The sequence below is a fragment of the Nicotiana tabacum genome, chromosome 22 (genome assembly GCF_000715075.1).
Source record: "Nicotiana tabacum cultivar K326 chromosome 22, ASM71507v2, whole genome shotgun sequence".
Lineage (NCBI taxonomy): Eukaryota > Viridiplantae > Streptophyta > Magnoliopsida > Solanales > Solanaceae > Nicotiana > Nicotiana tabacum.
In genome coordinates this window covers 180848754-180873810 of record NC_134101.1, presented here as the reverse complement: position 1 = coordinate 180873810, position 25057 = coordinate 180848754, and the positions used below count along the sequence as shown (strand labels likewise).

The window sequence follows — 25057 nt, the reverse complement described above, 5'->3', positions numbered from 1 at the left end:
AAATTGGCCCCTCGAAGAAGCACCACTATAACTACCAGATCCTCGAGGCTTCTTGGCCTCCCTCTCCTCTCAATCCTGACGGCAAACCGTCTCAATCTCGCGAGCGATATCGACCACCTCCTCGAACGTAGCACCCAACACCCTCTTTCAAGTCATAAGAATACGGAGGTGATAGTTAAGGCCATCAACAAATCTCTTGATCCTCTCACGATATGTCGGAACCATCCAAATGGCATGATGAGCCAACTCAGAAAACCTTGACACATACTGCGACACGGTCATATCCCCATGTCGCAACCACTCAAACTGTCTACGCAACTCCTCTCTGCGGGACTGCTGCACATACTTCTTCAAGAAGAGAGTGGAGAACTACTTCCAAGTAAGGGGCGCTACTCTAACTGGCCTACGCCTCTCATACGCCTCCACCATGTGAAGGCAACCCCAGTAAACTGAAAGGTGGTAAATGCCACACCACTAGTCTCAAGAATCCCTGTTGTACGGAGCATCCGCTGACACTTATCAAGAAAACCCTAGGCATCCTCGCCCTCGGTACCACTGAATGACGGAGGCTGGAGTCTACCAAACCTCTCAAGACGATGTTGCTCATCATCCGGCATAACTGGCACAATAAACTCCTGAGCTGGTGCAACCGGCTGAGCTGGAAGTGCCCCAGTATATGTAGTCCCTGTACTACTTGCTCAGGTGTGCGAGCAGCGGGGGTTTGATTGCCTCCCCCGACCTGTGAAGTAGCTGCTGCTGTAGTGGCTGAAACCGCCTGAGCCAGGCCAGTGCAAACTAATAAGATCTGTGCCAAGGCCTCCTGAAGACCCGGAACCACGATAGGCACAACTGGTGCATGAACTGGTGCTGCTGGAGCATCTATAGCTGGAGCCTGATCCGGATTCGGGGCAGTCGGTGCATCAACAGGTGCTGCCCTCGCTGCCTTGCCTCTGCCACGTCCACAACCATGTCCACGGCCCCTGGTGGCCTCAGTGGGTGGCACTGGTGGTCGTCCACCTCATCCGGTATCTCGCGTCCTCACCATCTATGAGAGAATGGAATATCACAAATTTAGTACTCGGACTAACAAGTTCGCACGACAAGAGTTTCAAGAATATGAAATTTTTCTAAAGGTTCTGCAACCTCTCGAGGATAAATACAGACGTCTCTGTACCGATCTGCGAGACTCTACTAAACCTGCTCATGACTCGTGAGACCTAAGTAACCTAGGCTCTGATACCAACTTGTCGCGACCCAACCCCCGAACCCGGTTGTGATGGCGTCTCTCGTGAAGACAAGGCCAGCCAGACCAAAACAGAACACCTCTTATAAATAGTTAATTATCATAAACAGTAATAACATATAATATAATACTCATAAATTGCGGAATTTAACGATAATAACCGCAAGAACCATCCCGACACAACCCAAACCGGGGTGTCACAAGTCATGAGCTACTACAGAATCTGCTATAGGTCTACAAAGTACGGAATCTGATACAACAGTCTGAAGAAAACATAAATGATAGAGGATAAGAGAGACAAGGGACTGCGAACGTCAACATCTACCTCGTAACTCCAAATCACTGCCTAGCCTGGATGGAATCAGCGCTCAGGTGCGGACTCTGCTATACCTGAATCTGCACACACGGTGCAGGGAGTAATGTGAGTACTCCGACTCAGTGAGTAATAATTACAAATAATGGATGAAAGTATGAAAACACGTAAAGGCACAAAGCAATTCCATATCAAGCAGTAAAATCACTTAAAGCAGTAAATCAGTGAAGGAATCAAATGATATTCCTTTTTAAAACAAGTAAAACAGGTAATTTAACAGGTAATTAACAAGTAGAAATCCGCCCCTCGGGCACAGTATCAATCGCTCAGCATAGTATCAGCCCCTCGGGCTCACTCTCAGTACAGTATCAGCACCTCGGGCTACCGCACAATCACTCAGCATAATGGTCAGCCATTTTTACCTGACCAAATTGCATCATACAGTGTCATTATTACCACTGTTTTAAATCACATGGGTACCCGCGCTCACTGTGGGTGTGCAGACTCCGGAGGGGCCCCTTACGGCCCAAGCACTATATCAAGCCACCTCGTGGCATCATCACTCAACATATCCTCACATCACTCAAGCCACCGCATGGCATAAATAGTATCTCAGGCCCTCGACCTCATATCACTCAGCATATCCTCACATATGGCCCTCGGCCTCACTCAGTCCAGAAATCATCATAAGCCCCTTGGGCATTAGTAAAACAGTAGTTCTCAGCCCAATACATGATGTAGAAATATCATTTAAGTTTCAAATCTGAGTAAAAGTGGCTGAGTTTGTAAAACAGTAGATATCAACAGGACTGAGTTCAAATAATAAGTCAAGCAGTAAGGACACAGTGATAAAAATCCCCGAAGCATTCAAATAGTTGGCAAGAAGCCCAAATATGGCAATCAGTCCAAATCATGATGATAACAAATGAATTTCAATCAAATATTCGGTAAAATCATCAATCGGGAGGGACCAAGTCATAATCCCCAGTAGTGCATGATCTCACGCTCGTCATCAAGCGTGTGCCTCACCTTAATATAGCACTATGATATGCAATCCGAGGTTTCAAACCCTCAGGACATCATTTACAACCATTACTCACCTCGAACTGGCTAATTTTCTAGATCGCGATACCTTTGCCCCTCGAATTAGCCTCCACGCGCGTCGAATATAACCAAAATCAGAACGAATACATCACAATATGCTAAGGGAACAAAGCCCAAGCAAAAACATTCGAAAAATATCAAAAATCCCGAAATTAGCAAAACCCGAGCCCCAGGCCCACGTCTCGGAATCGGGTAAAATTTACATTTTCAGAATCCTCATACCCTCACGAGTCTAACCATACCAAAATTATCCAATTCCGATACCATTTGGTCCTTCAAATCATCATTTTAAATTTTTGAAAGGTTTCACAATTTTCTTCAAAAATTCCATCCCAAATCACGAATTAAATGATGAATTCAGTGATAGATTCATTATTCTAGAAAATCACTTACCTCGATGAATTTCTTGAAAAACCTTCGAAAAATCGCCAAAATCCGAGCTCTCTAGGTCAGAATATCAAATAAAACCCAAAACCTCGTATTTATAGGTACCCCTCAGATTTCAGCTACCACGGGCCGTACCAAATCGACTGCGGTCCGCGCAAGCCAGTGCGGTCCGCGCAAACACAACCGCGGCCGTACAGGCCTTCCTCTGCAGTGACAGGCTTTAGTATTTTGGCCATAACTTTTGATACAGATGTCCAAATTGCCATATATTTACCTTTTTGGAACCTAGACACGAAGGGCTACAGTTTTCGTTTTTGAATCACCTCAAATTTCCTTGTATATCAAAAGATATGAGCTTCCTAAGTTGGACCAGCAGGAAAGTTCTTCACCGCGGCCGCGCCCACTTTTCTGCGGTCCGCGCGACGCCTACCGTGGCCGCGCCCACTTTTGTGCGGTCCGCACAGCACTCACCGCGGGCACACTCATTTTTGTGCGGACCGCGTAGGTGAGTTCTAGGGCCTGCAACCCTCCTGGACCTGCTACAGCTATGATTTTCGGCCTAAAACATCCCGGAACCTACCCAGGATCCCCGAAACTTCAAACTAATTGTACCAACACATCCCATGACATCGTTCAAACTTGTTCAACAATTCGGAACGCTTACAACAACATCAAATCACCAATTTAACATAGGATTCAAGCCTAAGAACTCCAAGAACTCTTAAATTATACTTTCGATCAAAAGGTCTATCAAATCGTGTCCGAATGACCTGAAATTTTGCACACACATCCCAAATGACACAACGAAGCTACTGCAACGCTCGGAATTCCATTCCGACCCCTATATAAAAATCTTGCCTATCAACCGAAATTTGCTAAAATATCAATTTCGCCAGTTCAAGCCTAAATCTTCTCTACAACTCCAAAACCCATTCCGATCGCGCTCCTAAGTCACAAATCACCTCCCGAAGCTAACCGAACCATCAGAACTCACTTCTGAGCCTTCTAACACATAAGTCAACATTCGGTTGACTTTTCCAACTTAAGCCTTCTTAAAAGAGACTAAGTGTCTCATTTCTTACCAAATCCTCTCCGAACTCGAACTAATCAACCCGATCACATAAAACACGGATAACGAAGTGTAAAGAAGCTGAAATGGGGGAAACGGAGCGGTACTCATGAGACGACTGGCCGGGTCGTCACAAAATTCCCCATTTTCTTGCATGAAATCATCCCAATCATTTGAACCAAAGGCTACTGCAGAACCCATAACGAGCTTATAAGCATTTTCCATGAATCATTCCTTCAAAACGTTCTATCTTTTGTCCACAAGAAATATTATAAACAGAAGCTAAATAACTTACTTTGATATATATATATATAATCTTCTTCAAAAACGTTAGAAACATAAGCAAATTTTCCAACGAAAATTTGTTGGAATAGTAGCAACGTGGAATTTTGCGGTTCTAGAAGAGTACAGTGCAATCTTCGCCGAGAATATTATACGGAGTTTTCCTACTCCAGGTATATTAAGGTCATCCCTTCTTTCTTTTTGTCATGATCCAAATTATACAGAAGAAACGAGTAAACGCACAGTTTCCATAAATTACTTTATTCATAGAAATACTAGGGGTGTCTATATTCTTGATTCCCCATGTGAATTATTATTATCTTCTGTTCATGGGTCTCAGAATGATACACAATTGGAAAAAAATTCCGAAAGGAATATTGAGATTATTACATATTTCTCATGCATTTCCTCATTTATACATGTGCATTGACCCATGACTAGATGGCGTTATATACGCATATATATATGTAAATATATGTATAGGGGATATGGGAAAAGGTTTCGGCGTTATATACGCACCACCACCTGACCAGTTGGTATATGTTGATGATATTGCCCATAGTGGCCGAGATGATATGATGGGATGCCCTCAGTGCCTTGATGATGTTATGTACACCTATACTCATGCATGACACGATATTTATATACACATGCATAACATTATAAATGTTTCAGAGTTTACAAAGTTATTCAGATTTACAGACGGATTTCTTTATTCCATGTTTCACCTATGTCTTTTACGTACTAATTTTCATGTCTTAAATACTTAGTACATTTTTCGTACTGATGCTCTATTTCACAGGGCCTATGTTTTATGCCCGCATGTGTAGGTAGGCAAACTGGCGGCCCCCCTTCTTAGGATCCTTGATCAGCGAGAGTTGGCATGCTCCACTTGATCCGGAGCTGCTTTTGATTTTGCTACGATATGTTTGTATATATATGGGTATGACGTGGCTCAGTCCCGTCTTTGTATAGTTATATTTCTATTAGAGGTCGGTAGACAGTATGTCTAGTTGGATAGTATATGGCCTTTCCGGCTTCCAATTTTGAGGTATACAGTTGTCTATAGCAGCCTTGTCGGCTCGCCCTACGTATATTGCACGTATATGTATATATGCCCTTTTGGGCAGGTTTCCTTAATGTATATTATTCTCGTAATTCAGCATGTGTTATTCAGGTTTATATCTTAGACCCATGCTTAGGGGTGTTTGACAGGTAGGACTTGGGCACCCATCCCGGTCCATCGGTTTGGGTCGTGATAAGTTATTTCTCCTTTGGTAGTTTTGAATGCCATGTTGAATCTGTTTAAAACCCGGACTGCTGGAACTACTTGGTCTTGTAGACCCAACTGCTCTACGACCCTCGATTTGATGATGTTGGCCAAGCCACCTGGATCAATCAACACACATTTAACACGAGATTTATTTATAAGTACAGATATTACTAATGCATCATTATGTGGTTGCATGATGCCTTTTGCGTCCTCATCGTTGAATAAAATGGTTTCGACCGGGATATAATCCCGGGTTCATTTTTTCCTCGTGATAGACACCTTAGTTCTCTTTAGCATTGGTCCTTGGGGGACATCGACTCATCCAATGATCATGTTGATGACATGTTGAGGTTCTTCTTGCTTGGTTTGTTTGTTGGAGTCCCTGTTCTTGAAGTGATTTTTGGCTCGATCACTTATAAATTCCCTGAGATGCCTGTTATTAAATAACTAGGCCACTTCTTCCCTTAACTGTTGGCAGTCCTTGGTTCTACGGCCATGAGTGCCATGATACTTACACATCAAGTTAGGGTCTCTCTGGGTAAGGTCAGACTACAATGGTCGAGGCCATTTGGTATCTTTGATGTGTCCGATGGCAGATATGATGTTGGCAGCATCGACATGGAAGTTGTATTCCGATAACCTCGGTACCTCCCTGGCCCTGAGTGTCCTATCGAAACATTTTTAGCTCATCCCCGACTATTGTGGCTTTGATCGTTCCTCTTTTCATTTCTCGTAGGGTTATGCCCAGATCCATTACCCCTTCGATCTCTATTATACGGTTGATACCAGTCTTTGTTCGGTCTTTGTTCATGCGACGACTCTCTTTTACCTGTCATTAGTTCTGACGGGATAAATGGACCCGGAGGGGGCCCGAGCTGATCGTCTTCGACTCTGATTTTTGACCGGTTCCTGTTATGGACGTCAGCCTAAGTTGCCACTAGGTATCTATCAAATTTTGTTTCAACTATTGTGAAGCTAAGGAGCTTCGGGGGTTGAGTCCTTGAGTGAACTCATGAATGGCCCAATCATCCGCAATCGGAGGCAGGTCTATCTGTTCCATCTGAAACCTCGATACGAATTACGGATTATTTTGTTATCTCTTTGTTTTATTTTGAAAATGTCCAATTTTTTATTCTCGACCTTTGATGGCCCCGGCGTGTGCTTTTACAAAGGCATCTACAAGCATAGCAAATGAATTAATAGAATTTTGGGGTAAGTTGTGATACCATATCATTTCTCCCTTTGACAGGGTTTCTCTGAACTTTTTCAGCAAAACCGACTCGATTTTGTCATCTTCTAAGTCATTTCCCTTAGTGGCATACGTGTACGAGGTCACATGCTCATTTGGATATGTGGTTTCATATACTTCAGAATATCGGGCAATGCAGAAATTCTTTGAGATTGGCTTCGGTGTCGCACTCAGAGGGAAAGGTTTTTGGACAAATTTCTTGGAGTCCACGCTTTTCAATATCGGCTGATCAACTCTAGAGTTATAGGTCTCCACTATTTCGTCATTGGACTCAATTTTCTTCTCCCCCGATTCCACCTGCTTTGCCAATTCCTTAAGTATTTTATTATTTCGGGGTTGGTCCCGGGCTCAGCTTCGCCTGTCCTTTCCATGACTTCCTTATTCCTTCGAGTAATTTTTCGGGATTGTTCGGGATCAACTCTGTTGGAGGCACGGCTTTGGTTTTGCAGCTATTCTATAGCCACCTGTTGGGCTCATAATATTTCGAAGATCACCCGCGGATTGATCTCATTGTCTTCACCTTTTGGCGTACCTCGAGTCGTTAGTCGGGATCCTCCACGAACGCTGTTCTCAGGGTCGATCGGCAGGTTGGCTTTGATAGCCATATGTGAGTTGGCATCGATTGGGTCCGCAACTGAGACTCTGTTGGGATCAGCAGGAGGCACCTCGTTGCTAGGTGGTATATTTTTGTTTTCGCCATGATGGACAGACTCAACATCAGCGTTGAAATGGGTAGAGTGAGAGTTTTACATCTTTAGGTAGATTTAAAATTAAAATCTCAAAGAATAAGCGTAAAATATAATGTGTTATGGAAATTTGTATCAAACTACCACTATTATCCTTAGCCCACGGTGGGCGCCAAACTATTTACCTTTAAAAAATAGATAACAATTGAATTTATACGCGTTTTTAAGGATATGTGGACTAATTCAATACAAGTGATTAATGACGTCCAGATAAGCAAACAAAAATTAGAATAAAGAGTCAAACCATTGATGATACTGAATTCGGGCTCGGTTAGAAGCTTAACAAATAGCCTGCCTTCGATTCGGAGCTAACACTTATGAAGAACTTACGAACATAGGTAAGAACTTTTAATAAATGTAGAAACAGAGAAAACACATGTGAATCACCTTGGTATGCATGTTACAGCGTGTGTATTGAATTATAAACTTCCCTTTATATAGTAGAAGAGTTTTACCCTAAGTATAATTCTAATAAAGGTAAAGATCTTTCTTTTCGCTAATCACTGATCACCTGCTGATACGGGGCGAGATTCACGCCGTGATATCTGGTCGGACACAGATATTACAGCCCCTTGTAATCGTGTGCGTACATTTGGCAATGCTCTTCGAGGTCTCGTTATTAGAATCGGGTCTGAGGGCATGGTCTCGATGGCTCCGGGGGCAGGTGCTTTGCTCGGGCTTTGATATGGGAGGTTCCCAGCTTTGATTTTGATTCCTTGTAGTTATGTTTTTGCTTCGTTTCCCCCACTGAGAAATCGGAGTGCTCCTTAGCCTCGTTTTACCCATATACAAGTGTAAAACTTATCCCCAAATTAACTTATACCTACAATCAAACATGGGATAAATCAATTTCAAATTCTATCGTGATATTATTAGTGATATTCCTTTTACCAAATGACCCCTCAAAATAAAACTACAGGTAGATTTTTCATGGATATTTGCGGCCCAGTAGCACCAATTATATGTTGACTATAATTGGGCAGAGTTTGTGTTTGATCTATCAGTTATTTTTATGTATTTTTGAGTATAAGAGATACTTAAACTATATAGAAACTACGCTAAAAGGCACTACATTATACTATACTAAAAGACACAACATTTTACTATGCTAAAAGACATTATATTTTACTAACCTAAAAGGGCACTATATTACTAGTTTTTAATCAAATAAATAATATAAACTGGATAAAATACAACAAATACATTTTAATCATAAAACATTCACAAAAATACATATAAAACAGTAATAGTAATTTATTAACATTTTTATTAACAAATAATAACGATTTCGCAATTTTTACATATTTTTTAGAACATTAATATCTTAGTCCGGATAAAAACAACATACCAATTTAATCGCAAAAAAAAACACAAAACAACATGGAACACATTCAAAACAACTAATATGCATTATTTATACTAGTTTCGACATAAACTAAATCGGAATACCTCGATTTATGTTTTTCGGAAAGTTTGAAGAATTGAAAATTTGACTCCGAAACAAGCAACCCACAACAATAGAAGGCTTGTTAAGATGTGGGACCAACTTTGATTAGTTTTTGTGGTACGGGTGGTGTCCAATCGAGTTTTTTATCGAGTTAATGGTGGGGGGAGGGGGGGTTCTACCAGAACGTGGGGGGAAGGGAAGGTGACTAGTACTTATATATGTAAAGCGCGGTTTATAAAAGCGCTATATGTAAAGCGCTTTTATAAACTGCGCTTTATATACCCGTGTTATCAGCTTCCAGGTAAAACGCTGTATTAAAAGGCATTTTATGTAAAACGCAGTGTTAAACCACGTTTTACCTTAACGTCCCAAACGGGCCTTAAGGTAAAACGTGGTTCATAACTGTGTTTTACATATTTTGGTCACTAAGTTTTTTTTCCACCTATTTAAGTATTTTGAGTCTAAAAAGACAACATTTCGGTTCCGGCTATTATTGTCGATATTCCTTTTACCAAATGACCCCTCAAAATAAAATTATAGGTAGATTTTTCATGGAAGTAAAAGAAGAGTTTCAATGAACCACAGCATGTGGAACAATTGGATCATAAGCATACACATCTTAAGCCTCAGATTTTGTGGTTACGACTTACGATGGTCAAAGATGTCAAACACATGCTTAATGAAACATCAGGAGTTAACTGTAATTATCTTTTTGGCAGGGGAGAATTAACGTTGCTTTGCTGAAATTTTTACTAAATATACATAGAAATATTATGAAAAAAAGAACAAAATTCGTATGTAAATATGATAGAATGACACCACTTGGTAATTCCGGACTACTTGATCCACTGGTTAAGGCGGTGCAATTCTTGAGTTTAGGTCTGTGGTTTGAGCACGAACCTATACTTTTTTATTCTTTTAAGCTTTTGAGCTTCAGCTGTTAAAAGTGAGGGGAGTTGGTAAATTTTGAACCCATGACCTTCATTAGATCAAAACAAGTAGACCACCGAGCCAAAGCTTCTAGTAAATGATGTATATTCCCTTAGCATGCTTCAACTAGAGCTTCGTTTCAAATTCATCTGTTTACTCTTTTTAAATGTGATACCACTTAACAAAAAAGCCTATGTACGCTACTACTTATTGGAGTTTCCATATGAACATATGGAATTGTTTGCCAGACGTTAATGTGACATTATACATGTGCTTATGTTTGTCAGATCAGTGCAGCGTCTGCTTCTATATTGTAACCAACTGTGTTGTGGCTTTGTCCGTAAGATGATGCACGATGAAGGTCAACACTTAGTTGCTGAAAGGAGGAAACTATTTTTATTCTGATGAAAACAGGAGGCGTCGTAACACTTCTAATATCCTTCTTTTTCAACTAAAATATGACTGGCGTACAGCAAAAGAGCAAGCCACGAAGAAGGGTAAGAGTTAGATGACATGCCAGTATTAAGGAACTCATTGTGAGTATAAGCAACGACAAACGTTTGTGTGAAGGTTGAATCCAGGAACGAGCAGTAAAAAGGTTGTCTTTGCCACGCTCGGGATAAGCCCATTTCATTTGTTTCTGAGAAATGTTTGAAATTTTGAAATCTTAAGAGTTTATGAAATGTTTCATAGCTAGAGTTAAATTTAAAAGACATCGAGAAGAACGGAAGATTTTCGATCTTCAGCGTAAGATATATAGTATTAGCTCCACATCAGGTGGTAAAACAAACTTCTGCTCATTAATATTCTGTACTTTACCAGGTCTAAAGCTACCACTGCCAGCTCTCACTCTCTTTTTAATTTCAGGGCAAGATTAGCTTTTACAGCAACGACTGTTTTCGTCTTTCCTTGTTCTTCACGAGTGTATATTGCAGCATTGCAGCTTTTGCCATCATTCAGCACTTAGAGCTCAGAGGATGATACTATAAAATTTGTCCAACAGACCCATTGACAATTAGGTTGACATAACCAGAGGCTCTCATCTGCTGTAGCACCTCCTACTTTCCAACTAGCTTGCTCATCGCTGCACTAACCCTCTCATCTGTAATCATTTTGTGGCCATCATAAAAGTCTAGTATCTCCATTGATATGTTTTTCACCTGTCAATTTGGAGATTAAGAAATAAAAAATACCCTAGATAAGAAGCGGTCCAGATGATTACGAGATACTTCATTTAGAATAGTTCATGATGTAAGCTTGTTCATAACTCTATATGCACATGCAGCGAAGGTTTCAAGAAAGAAGGCTAATAGCTGTGTCAAACTAGTGCCTAGACGACACTTTGAGAAACATTTTCCCCATCGAAGCATTACATAACACATTTTGCTAAAGCATAAAAGGTCTTATCAGCCAGTTTCGCTATAACAATAGCATTGAGCAGAGTGTGGGAGTATGCTAAATGTTGAAATGTGTGACCATCTCACTTAAAAGCTAAGTTGTTAGAGAAAATACATTTTATTACTTAGTCTCTTTAACATGCTTCCTTACGTGCAGGCTTCATTCATTTTTTTCATTGGCCAAGCACGTGGAAATTCATTTTTATAATGGGTGACGGCGAGACTTGAAACCCAAGACCTTTGATACCACGTTGAAATGTGTGGCCATCTCACCTAAAAGTTTAAACTGTTAGAGAGAACACATTTTTATTACTTAGTCTCTTTAACTCAGGATGCGGGAAGCACGGCTTTTACATGGTTTTTCGGTGTTGTCCCGTTTTGCTTCTTGTTATTATTGTGGTATCTATGCTTGCTTGAGCCGAGGGTCTATTGGAAATAGTCTCTCTACCTCCACAAAGGTAGGGGTAAGGTCTGTATACACACTAGACCCTACTATGTGAGATTATAAAGGGTATGTTGTTGTTGTTGTTGTTGTCGTCTCTTTAACACTCAATTCCTATCATATTACAGAAAAACAAATCAATCGACATAGAAAGGTACTTCTTTGCTAGTAAATTCACTATCATCTCCAACGCCAAAGACAAAACATACTCTTGCAGAATAATGATTCTGACCTGTCAGGTCAAGGGTATCTTTTGTAGCAGTTAAGTTTCTTGGAAGGAACGCATGACAGCAATTGGGTGCAGATTTAGGTTTTGTAGACATACCACATTCACATCAACTCGAAGCTCCTCAAACCAGGCAGTAGTTTCTTTATCTTTGAGCACACTTGCTATGTATATACATGCCAATGCAATCAAGTGTGGCGGATGTATGAGAATTAGGTCCATCTTATAGGTGTCATTCACAAGTCCCCTGAAAGATTGTACAATTGATAAATGCTGAGACCTTGTTATAGTTTATAATATCTTTACATAGATAGTCAGGGTCTATTTTTATTTTTTGGGATGTAATCAGGCAGAAACTTTGTGCTATTTGTTAATAATACCATTTACCATTTTAACAAAAATAAAGATTGTCCAATTGATAATAATCTAGTATGATTCCTTGCAAGTCAAAGATATCAGGCAGCCTAGGAAAAGATGTTTCTTACCATGTTAATTGAGCTGTATCATTCATGCCAGCGTCCTGTAACAACCTGCCAATTAGAGAGTTTGGATAGACATAATCAGCTAAAAAGGAAATCGTACTCTGATTCCAGTTTGAGGGAAATCATAAAGGAACCAATTTGAGGAAGCAAACAGAACTACATCGCATTAATGACATTTCGAAAATGTCAAACTCTCTAGAGATATTGTCCACCAACCGTCGTCTGCCCAGAGAGCAACACAGTATAAAACTGTAAAAAAAACACTTTACTTTCTTCTTCTTTTTTTTTTTTTTGATAAGGTAAAGGTTTAAAACACTTTACTTTTGTAATACTCAAATAGAAGTTCTCCAGCAGGTTGTCAGATGGTAGATTCACTCATACAGAAAGGTCCACGATTCAGGTCTGGACAAAAAAAACCCATGGAATTAATAGAAAATATCTAAGCTTGACTTGTTGTGCTACAAGCTTAGTCAGCATAAGAAGAGTGAAGTTAAGGTGAGATTAGACGGGATTGCGCTGTCTAAATACAAACAATCCTAATATATATGCTCGATACTCCAGAAGAATGGTTTGATAATGAAGATGTTACACATAGAATGAATATAAGATGGTTGAAATATAGAAGTGCTACCAGAGTGTTACGTGATAAAAGGATACCAATCAAAGTGAAAGGCAAATTTTAAAGAACAGTTATAAGCCATGAATTTTGGGCTGCTGAAGTCCACATATCTACAAGATAGGTACTGCAGAGAAGCAGATGCTAACATGGACAAGATTAGACAAGATTAAAAACTGATCACATTTGGAAGAAGGTGGAAATAGCAGACATTAAGGATAAAATGACAGAAGATTGAGTGATTGACTTCGGAGAGGCCAATCTTCCCCTCCCCTCATGGCTGCAGGGGAAGAGTTCTAAGTAGACTGAAACCAGAAGCCATGCTTTCATGCTAAACGGAGACCACTGGACGGCCTCATAACCTCCTAACCGCCCCCAGTTCTCTGCCCAAATCAGCCTGGGTTCTTCCCATGCCCCCTCTCCCACTTCCCCTCCAGGGTCGAGGCCAGCTGTATTGGACTAATAGCAAGAGAACTGAGCCTGCATAAAATGCACTTGGGTTCTCTGAGGCCAGCCCGGCCACGGTTAGGCAGATTGACTGCTAATTCCAGAAGACTATGAAACCAGAAGCCAAGCAAGCTTTCAGGTTTAAAAGACTTTTGAAGACTAAACCCTCATGGCAATAACTTCCTTCTTTTCTTGTTATTCTCATCAAGGTCTTCTCTACTGGCAGAAGGAGGAGAACTAGATGAACCAATTCTGAGATTCTGCAATCTTGTTGCTGCACATACATGCAGCTAGATACCCGATATGGCATAACTAAACCAAATAACCAAACCTATTGGGTTGTTTGATAAGAAACCGAGTCTCTGGGGGAAGTTCTATATGGGGAAATTGGTATCATCTCGTTACCCACATTGCTCATAAGGCATCACATGGTGGCAGGTAGATACGTTGATCTCCCTGATACAAATTGATCTTTTAATGTACAGCACATTTGGTAATCTTAAGAAAATATACTTACTGAGACAATGATCGATATGGATGGAATATAACTAAGTAATAATTGAGGGCTTCCAAGATTTTCATCTCCATGTCAAGTATGTCTTTTATTTCATACCTATACTTGTCATCTGAATCTGCAAAACCAAAATGCAAACAATCATCTTGTCACCACTAATCACAGCTGATATTCAATAAACTGATGCTAGAATAAGAGGATATGCCAATACAATTACTTCATCAGAGTGATCAACAAGAATTTACACAATTTTTTGATGTAAAATACAAGAAGTCTGGCCTGCACAGTGCTTTCTTCTGATTTTGATGCCAAATATAAGCAAGATGGAGCAACCAGACGAGGATCATATTCAGTCATACTTCTCCTAGGAGAAATACAAGAAACGGTAATTAGAAAGTTAAACACTTCAAAATACAAGGACGTATGCTCCGCCGTGATGCATCACCAGAGACATAACAGCATAGAGTAAATTTGAAGTTTGAATTCGAAAATTTGAGGAAAAGACAGAATCTGAACCAGAGAATACTATTTCACTTAGATTCATTACCATCACACTTATGACAGCAGTTAACTTCACTTAAGTACATTGTATTTGTTCTGCATGACTCGGAATAAAGAGCACACAAAGTGATAGAGATCATTTGCTAAATTGTTGTTACACCCCACACTATTCCCCCACATATAAAATTGAAGATTAATGAGGTTTTTACACAACCAATCAGCCGGCAGCACGTTATAAGGACATGGAGGCGGTTATATTTGACCAGATTGCACCAGCTGTCCCACCGGGCGCAGTGGCCAGTGCGGGGCAACCCGTTTGGCATATGGGGCGGTAGAATTTCCTAGAATTAGCATAAAAGGCAGTGCAGCTCTCTTCTTTTCCAATCTAGGAGATATCACCAATTTCAATTCACCCCAAATACTCTTAAACCCCTTTGAGAATTCCTAAATAGTCTAAGGCTAAATCAGAGGCGGACCTAGTAGGATTTGGCGTGAAGAACTTGAGATCGTCACTATAGTATCGGTTATCTTGTTATACTGATTTCTGGGGATTCATTGGAGGCGGAGTTAATCACCACAAAAAGCGTAAGAACTCGGGAAGCATAGCTAGTTCTTCAATAAAGTATGTAAGACAACTTTCCTTTTTAGCATGATTTGGTGTAAGTGTCTCTCTCTAAAGGAATTATGTGTTGTAAGATTGGTTCATTCTATGCCCTTCTCAATAATGTTGCTTCTGTTCTTATACATTCCTACCGGTAGCATTTCTTTCCAGTCTGAGGTGTTCCTAGACAGCACCCTGAGGTCGGAAAGACATGATTCATTTTGAGTTTAATCTTAATGTCTCTTGAAGCTAATCTTGCATTGCACTTATATATATTACTCTACGGAGCCGTGCTATAGTCGGCTGGGCACGACACCTATTGTACAACCACTGATCAATTGGGTATGATGAAACATGATGTGTGATGTGAGGTTACCGAGTCCTCTTGAGGCCAACTACGCTGAGTCCTGTTGAGGCCGAGTACAGTTGAGATCTCCCGAGGCCGGGTATGGAGTGATGTGATATGAGATATTACCGAGCCCTCGTGTGGCCGGGTACGACCGAGTCCTTTTGAGACCGGGTACGCCGAGTTCTATTGAGACCGGGTACAACCGAGATCTCTTGAGGTTGGGTAAGATATGATACAATATAATATGATGTGCCCCAAAGAGTGGTGTAATGGTACTATATTATGTATTTAATGCATAGTCCCAATGAGAGGCCTCGTTTTTATAAAACTTGCATGTTATTATGATTCATGGTTCCCGCAGTATATGCCCCCAGTGGCTTGTCTTCGGTATGCAGGTTGAAGTGATATATTCATACCTCTTATACGTACCTTATCAGTCTTACATACTCAGTACATTTTTCATACGGACACCCTTTTCTTTTGGGTGTTGTGTTCATGCCCACAGGTACAGGCAGATCCGGTAACATCCCTCGCCAGTAGGGTGCTCATTTCTACGGTTGGTGGTCGCACTCCACTTCTCCGGAGTAGCTGTTCAGAAGTCAATAGGTACTAAGTATATGTTTCAATCTTTTCGGGTACGGTGGGACCCTGACCCGACCAAGTCATGTACTTTATTTTGGTACTCTTAATCTTAGAGACTTGTAGACTAGTGTTCGGATGTATGTAAGGGTTGGTTATGACTTTGTTGGCAACAGCTGTGAAGTTGTATAAAATGGTAATGTTTCTCTCACAATCAATTGTACACATTTTAATTCTGGTACTACACTTGGAGGCATTGTTGGTCCAGATTCCACGTTGAAGGGGTCTAAGTATAGAAGATGGTTCGCACGGGCCTTCGGGCATCGTATGCCGATCTAACATCCCGAGGTTGGGGTGTGACAATTGTAGATCCTAATTTAACTATTCACAAGACATGTGAAGATTAAATGTAAAAGCACTATTATTTTTCTTCTTCTTGAAACCGTCAGTAATCCTAAGAACGTGCACAGTATAATAAGACCATTAGGGAAATCTTATAAGATTCATACTTCAGAAGAGCGACATCGATTTATATGCATCTTGGTGGTTATATGGTAGGTACAGGGTCTAATTTAGTTACTGGGTACCAAGACCCTGAAAGTAAAACGCATATTCATTTTCCTTTCACAGTTGGATATAACAAGATATACCTGATGTACACCCGTCTCATGTAAGTAATGGCAGTGGCAACAACCCTGGAAATAACCAACATATTAGAAATCCCTGAATTGCTCAGTAAAGAAAAGTAAATGCTTATAGTACGTCATCACCCATCACTTTTACAACTTTTTGAAATACACGTGAAGTAGCTCAGCGTGCACGCATTGGACAAATGTTTTATAACATTGAAAAGGTCCAAGAATACCCTAAATCAGCTAGCTATGCACTATTTTGATCCTCCTATATTAGTCAGCTTATAAAGGCATCAGGTTCAAATAACAGCCCTCAGCTTATCCATTTTATGGTTACTGATGGTGTATTTGAGAAGTATAAACAACAAAAGCAACAACTAGGCCTCAATCCCAAACAAATTAGGATCGGCCATATGAATCCTTACTAAACATGGTACTCAAAACTCCTCATGCCAATAGTATGCAAATACAAAGAGCAGTATAAAGGGCAGCCCGGTGCACTAAGCTCCCGCTATGCGCGGGGTCCAGGGAAGGGCTGGACCACAAGAGTCTATTGTACGCAGCCCTACTCTGCATTTCTGAAAGAGGTTATTTCCACGGCTCGAACCCCTGACCTCCTGGTCACATGGCTTACCCTGCGGTATCTCTCTTTAAATAATCATAGGCTTAACAAAAGTTGACCATTTCAACAGTAGCAACATCAACTATGGAGACGTCCTCACAGCAAAACTGAATGGTTGATAATTGAAGGTTCCATTCATAAGAAAAGGATATGCTCATAGAAAAAATAAGTTTCGCACGCTAATGAGAAAAGAACGCACCTTTGTCTCACTTTAACATTTTGAGCCAATCTTGCAATATCTGGAAAGAAGCAGAAAGATGAAAAAATTAAGATATAGATTAACATATTTTCAGTTGTTCAGGAGAAAGAATCCAAAAGTAGTTAAGAAACAGAAACAGAAAGAAAGAAAAATGTGAAAGCTTCAAGTATGATCAAGAAAGGATGAGCACTATCATATGTGCATTGGAGCAACTTTCTCAAGTTTCCGTTTTTATTATAGAAGAATACAAGTCTCTCTCTCTTTTCTTTGTTTCCTTTACGTGATAACATTGGATGGGAATGAATGGGGTTCAAATGGATCAACATGGATAGCGAGAATTCTTATATATGAACCAGACTAATTTGGAATTGAGGCATCACTGTTGTTGTCCCGATCAATTTGCACTGAGTAACTCTCCTCACCAACATTTAGGCAGATGAGAAGAAATCACATTTCTTTTTGCCTCTATTAGAATTCGAATCATGTACTCTCGTGGTTGTCATTTCAGCTTCATCGACAAGGTAAATTAATTCTACGAATAATTGAATATTTAATCGGTCTAATAACATTACAAGATTAAAAAAAAAAAGTTTGCATACTCATTGTTTGATGTTAATGAACTAGGAAACAAGACATTAAAAGATGGAGGGGCAGAGAAAGGTAACTACTCAAGTAGCTAAAACCCAAACAAAAATGTGGCTTGAATGAATTACTGGATATAATGTGAAGCAAGAGATAATGCAATTAATCAAGCAAACCAGATAAAAGTTGGTATTTTTGAAAGGGTTTGCAATAAAGAAAATTCTAGAAAATCTGAAAAGATATATAAAAAGATGGTGAATAAGGTAATTAGGCTACACCCACACGCACACGCACACAGAGAGAGAGAGAGATTACAATTGGACATATGCAATTTGATGAGCTTGAAATCGTCGAGGGTAATGCCCCTCTCCTTATCAAGCTGATGCACGACATCCACCTCTTCAGCTTCTAGAAGTTCTTTGCTGCTCGGACAAAACCAAAGAAAATATATTAAATGAAAATAATAGGATTCTTGAACAAACAAAAAACACCTGCAGATAGAAGAAGCAAAAATAATATGGGAATTCCCACATACTAGTGAGATGACGTCCAGAAATTAGCAGACATTTTTGTATCCAAATTTCTTTGAGCTACCAAACAAGGACGATTTCCCTATGTTATCGGATATCGGTTGCTTCAATAAAACGTTCCTCTTCTTGCTCCTCTCTTGTTTTTTGTTTTTTTTTTAAAAAAAAATTAATTTTTTAGAAAGAATTTCCTATAGTCAGCTGAAAGTAAGGGTGGCATGTGGGCCGGGACTGGCATGGGACTGCGGATTATATATACCTATTAATTCCAAACTATTTATCCTTTAATGTTCAGACCCAAACTATTTACTACTCCTACTCATACTCCCCAAACTATTTACCTGCTTCAATCACAAAAAGCTTAGCTTTAGTAAAATAAAGATTGGATACAGATTCTCTCTGAATAATCGTTGTTATGTACAAGAGAATTTTAGCGTACATTTGAAGGTGACCAACTGATAACCGCAATCGAGGTTATTTGAAAAAATTGAACTAGACTCTGGCCCTTTCCTCCTTTCTCTAATTGAGTAGTTTCCATGAACCATGCGATCAGAATTACATGTGGACAAAACTTACAAAGCCATGGTTTGGATACTTCATTAAGTACAAGAGCAGATTACATCCCAAATCTAAATTTTTGTGTGTATTTGAATATCCACCATTGTTGGGCTTGAAGCTCAATTTTATTTTTGAAGATTTTTTGTTTGATTCAAAGTGGGTGCTGTTAAATATTGCTTATAGTACCTTCTAGAAGTTCATACTGAAATTTGATAGCATTTGGACCTGATTTGAGGTGATTGAGATCGAAATTTTCAATTGAAAATCGAAGAAGAACACAGCTACAGTATACCGTTACGGTATACAATATGTTGTAGGAGTATATAGCTATACTGCAACAGTACACTATTATAGTTTACAAAATAGTATACCGCCACAGTATACTAATATATTATAGGAGTATATAGTTATACTACAACAGTATACTATTATAGTATACAATATATTGTTATAGTATACTGTAATAATATGCAAGATACTGTAACAATATGCTGTAATAGTATATAATATACTATAATAGTATACTTATTACCCGTAAATTCACTTGCCTTTTCCCTTACCAAGCGTGAGGGGCAAATTAAAAATGTAAAAAAAATAAATATAATATGCTATATGATGTTATGGTATACTCTTACAATTAGATCCTTTTAGAATTTTTTAAATTTTTATTGACAACTCATATTATTTTAGTTTAATAATTAAATTAATTTTTTTAACTCATTGCGTACAATTGTACACCCTGTTGGTATAGCTATATACTATACTGGTATTATGTGTTAATTAATTTTTTGGGTTGTATTAGCTGCATTTAATTGGTACACAATTTGATTTTTCTTTAGTAATAATATAAAAAAAGAATAATAAAAAAATAGTGAAAACAGTAAATGAAATTAGATTGTGAAGAGAAAAAGAATATAAAAAAAGAAGTTAAATGAAATTAGAAAAGGAAAAAAGAAAAAAATAAGAAGAAAACGAGAAAAAAGAAAAGGAGAAAAGAAAAAAAAAGAAAAAAAGAAAAGAAAATAAGCATAGAAATAAAAAAGAATTGGAGAATAAAGAAAAAATTCCCTACAAAACCCACTATGGGTAGGAAATGTAATTAGTTTATGGGTAGGAAAACAAATGAGTAGACAAGGGTAAATAATTTTGTTTTTGGGAGTAACTGTGTCACAAAGCTTCTGGGCCTAAATGGTCCTTAACCGGTTAGAACCGGGATTGTGGAGGTGGGCCGGTCTTCTGGGTCGGTCCTTCACAAAAAGATCGCAAGATCGGGATAAGACCGGTTCTTGGTGGGCCTAAACGGTCCCAACGTTCAGAAATTTTTAAAAAAAAATCTGCCCCTTTGGGCATTTAAAATCTAGTTGTTTGGGCTGCCAAAATAGTCGTTGTCTATTTACAAAATAGCATTTAACCCCCCCCCCCCCCCAACTTTGTTTTAACCTCATACTTTTTATAATTACACTTTTTCCTATTTTCAACCATAAATACCCCTCATTCTTTCATTTTTCTCACAAAATCATCAATCTCTCTCTAATTTTCTTCTATAATTGCTAATATTGCTTACTTTATTTTTACAATTTGTGAAAAAATTGTGAAGTTGGTGAATTAAAGTCTTCAAGTCTTCAACGATAATCAATTTTCAACAAGTTGTTCGTCAATTCGGTAAACTCGTTTCAACTCATAATTTTTAATATAGTATTATTTGATTAATTACGATGGCTTCCTTAAAACAACGTTTTGGTAAAAATAAGGGAAATCCAAGAGTGGCAAATCTAGTGGCCAATTTGTTCCTCCTCCACTGTCCCCGGCTCCCCGACCCAAACCCCATATCCGTCTTACACCTGCAATTTTTGATAGCAATAATAGTTTATTACAATTTATTAAGAGTCAATTTTACCATAATGTTGGGGCTAGTGAACAATTAAACCATGAATTAATGAATGTTCTTTATTCTAATCCAACTATTTATGAAAATGATGAGGAGGAAATAGATTTTGATGAAATTCAACCGGATGATGATACACTACTAGTCCTGCTCCTGAAGGTAACCCAACTAGAATCCAAATGATGCCCCGTCTGATCTTTTTCTAGACAACGTACCAAACCAACAGAAACATATATTGTTTGGCCATTTTTTACTCAATTAATTCCACAAAATAAGGCTAAGTGTAAAACTTGTGGGAAGGAGTTAGCTTTTAAATATGTTGGAGGTTGGGGGAGGGGAGGGGGGGACGAGGACTTTGGCTAGACACATATTGATACACCCTCAAGATAAAGTCAAATATCTTCGTATAAAAGCTTTGGCCGAAGGGACAAGTTTACCACTCCTAGTCAGGCTGACCCTAATACCGAGTCAAATCAATTTCAACCGGAAATTAACACTGTTACCGGTGGTATTTTATATTATGATCCAAAAAAGGATCGGGAAGAATTGGCAAAAATGGTTACTGTTATGTGCTTACCCTATAGTTTTCCTTCTAACCCCCACTTTATGCATTATATTAGAAAAGTTTATAATCCTGCTTATAAAGATTTTCCTCGCACAACCGTAAAGAGCGATATTTATAAATATAAATATGAATATGAACAATATTTGCGCTATTTATTTACTCATATAAATTGTCGTGTTACTATTACAACTGATATTGGTAGAAGTGGTAACGACTGTGATTACCTTACTGTTACCAGTCATTGGATTGATGACGATTGGATAATGCAAAAGCGCATTCTTGCTTATAGAATAATTTATTCACGTCACACATGGCAGCTTATTGCTATCACAGTTATGGATATTTGTAGATATTTTTACACTAGTGATAAAATAATGTTAGTTTCAATGGATAATGCTACTAGTAACACAAATGTTGTAACTTGCTTAGCACTATACTAAGTCCTGCATTTAGTAACATTTTTTATGTTAGATGTATTTGTCATATTTACTATTTAATTGTGGGTTATGGTATGAGAATTTTAAATATTGAAATTGAAAAGGTCAAAATGGCTCTTAACTGGCTTTTTATTCAAACCGTAGAAGTAGACTTAGAGAATATTTTAAAAAATGCGATGAATTTGGCCTAAGAGAAAGAAAGGTTCCTAAAGCTTGTCCAACTAAATGGAATTACATGTATGAAAGTTTAGTTGTTGCATATGAATATATAAACTACATAAACTTAACGTTTAATGCTCATGTAAGCGATGATGATGATGAGCACATTACAAATATGGATTGGGCTAAGATTAAAATGCTTGTAAATTTTTTAGAAAAATTTCGTATTGCTACAAATGAATTTTTTGGGCAATATTATCCTATTATTTCTAACTATTTAGTTTAAATTGTAGATCTTGCAAATTTGTTTGCTCATTTTTTAGAGGGTGGAAAAATTTATGAACTTGCTATTGATTCTATGAGAAAAAAGTTTAAAAAATATGTTTTCCATATTCCCCCTATTTATGGTGTTGCTGCCTTGTTAAATCCTATTATTAAATTAGAACGTCCTCAATTTTGGTATGAAACTATTTATAATGGTTTAGGACTTGAAGAAGAGGAGTTGTCTAAACTTCCGGAAGCAATAGCCTCAATTAAAATAAATGCTCAAACTATTTATAATGCTTATTAAGTTGCATTAGATCAGGCTAGACCAAATGTTCCAACTCCTTATTATTCTAATTATCAATCATCTAAAAGAACTGCGGGATTAAGAGCACTTAGTACTTGGGCGGGGTTCAGGGGTTCTCAAGGTTCTACTACTAGTGATTTTTCACAACTAAATAAGCTTGAAGTTTATTTGTCACAGGGAATTGAGGAAGTGAATCCCGACGGCTCCTTTAATATTTTGGAATGGTGGAAGGACAAAGAAAAATACTTTCCGGTTCTTTCAAGGATAGCCCGAGATATTTTAACTATTCAAGCTTCAACAGTGGCATCGAAGAGCACTTTCAGTCAAGCAAGACTTCAACTCAGTGATTATAGAGCGTCTATGAGGGAGAGCTTGGAAAAATCAGTACTTTTCAGAGATTGGATCCGTTCGGAAAGAAGAAATTTTGGACTTGTTGAATCACAATCAGAGATAGGCGAAGCTTATGAAGAAATGCTAGCTGAACTTGCGGAGGATTCTGCTTCGCCCGGAAGCGGTGATGACCAAGCTTCTTTTCTACCACCACCAACGAAAATTCCTCCGGACCTTAATGGATTTATGAAGTTTGTAAGAGATACCATGTAACTTGTATGAACAAAAATTAGTATGTATTATGTAACTTGTATTTTGGCACGTCTTGATTAGTTTGTTTTTCTTCTCAATGGTGGTATTAGCACCTTGTTGTGCTCATTCTATAGGGGGAGGAAGACTAAGAAAGATATTGCCATATTTTTTTAATGCTATAATAAAATTATAACGCATTACTTTGAATATATCTTTACAATATTTTTATCTTTAAATTCGAATTAAAAAATTTAGGTCACAATTCTATAATATAGTTTACAAGGAATTGCCTTAGATATTTTTATTACCATCTTTTTTCCGTAACTTCTATAAAATTTAAAAAAGAAAAACATCCGTTGGGACCACTTAGGCCCACTTAGCCCCGGGACCGGCCCACTTATCCAAGGACCATTAGTTCGTGGACCCGGTCCTGGGACGGTTCCTACAAAAGGACCACCAAGATTGGGACCGTGAAGCCCGTTTAAATTGGGACCGGCCCACGTAGCCCACTTGTTACGACTTAAACCGAAGGGCCACGACGGGTACCCGATATCTTACTCAACCGAGTACCAACATAACTTATCTTTCTTATCATACTATCATGGGTAAATGGGCCAAAAGGGCCGTCATGAGATAACCAGAATAAAACATAACGGAATACTAGACGTAGGATGACCCAATATGATATAGAAACTTATACATGTGACATACGGGCCTATAACGTCCACATGATCATTTATATACTCAAAACGTAGGCCAACAAGGACATACGAGTATCCATAGACATGATATTTGTCTACAAGCCTCTAAGAGTACATAAACGTCATATAGATCGGGATAGGGCCCCGCCATACTAGTCAATACATGTCCAAATCATACTGACCAAATAGGCAACTCCGGAGCAAGTGGAGTGCAACAACACCTTCCGCTGAGCTGATAGCCTACTAGGAGGACTGTCAACCCTTTCTATCGGACATGCGGGCATGAAACGCAACATCCCCAGGCAAAAGGGACTTCAGTACAAATAAAGTACCGAGTATGTAAGGCATGAAAGCAGTATGTAAAAGATATGAAAGAAACATGAAGTAAAGGACTCTACTTGTAAGTTTGAATAGCTCTGTGAATCATGAAACATTTATAATGTCAGGCATGTGCATATAAATGTCATATCATGCATAGGTATATGCGTATATAACATCATCAAGCCTCTGAGGGCATCCCATAATATCATCTCAGCCAATGTGGGCGAAACTCATCAACGTATACCAGCTAATCAGGTGGTGGTGTGTATATAATGCCATAACCTTTTTTCATATCCCATATACATATAATATACATATATACGCGTATATAACGCCATCTAGTCATGGGTCAATGTATATGTATAAATGCATGAAATGCATAAGGAATACGTTAATGTCATAAGACCCATGAATAGACAATATGGTAGTAGGATATATGGGAAATCAAGAACATAGGCAACCCTAGTACTTCTAAGAATTGAATCGTTTATGAAAGTTGCGTGTTTGCTCGTTTCGTGG

General features: G+C 38.8%; 1 protein-coding gene across 4 annotated transcripts; it reads right to left on the bottom strand.

Moving 5' to 3' along the window:
- Positions 1-10784: 10784 nt before the first annotated feature.
- On the bottom strand, positions 10785-19376 carry LOC107799575 (cyclin-C1-2-like). 4 transcript variants are annotated; one of them, XM_075244707.1, is made up of 9 exons: positions 19199-19376; positions 18548-18654; positions 17651-17690; positions 16848-16892; positions 14413-14531; positions 14171-14285; positions 12594-12638; positions 12208-12355; positions 10785-11203 (listed from the first exon to the last, which is right to left on the bottom strand). In XM_075244707.1, the coding sequence occupies exons 2-9, from the start codon at positions 18555-18557 to the stop codon at positions 11102-11104; spliced, it is 624 nt and encodes a 207-aa protein (XP_075100808.1). In that variant the 5' UTR covers positions 18558-18654; positions 19199-19376; the 3' UTR covers positions 10785-11101. The 4 variants fall into 4 exon arrangements, with proteins under 4 accessions (XP_075100808.1, XP_075100807.1, XP_075100806.1 ...); XM_075244706.1 differs by lacking the exon at positions 19199-19376 and adding an exon at positions 19101-19119; XM_075244705.1 differs by lacking the exon at positions 19199-19376 and adding an exon at positions 18768-18925 and having other exon boundaries at positions 12115-12355.
- Positions 19377-25057: the final 5681 nt, after the last annotated feature.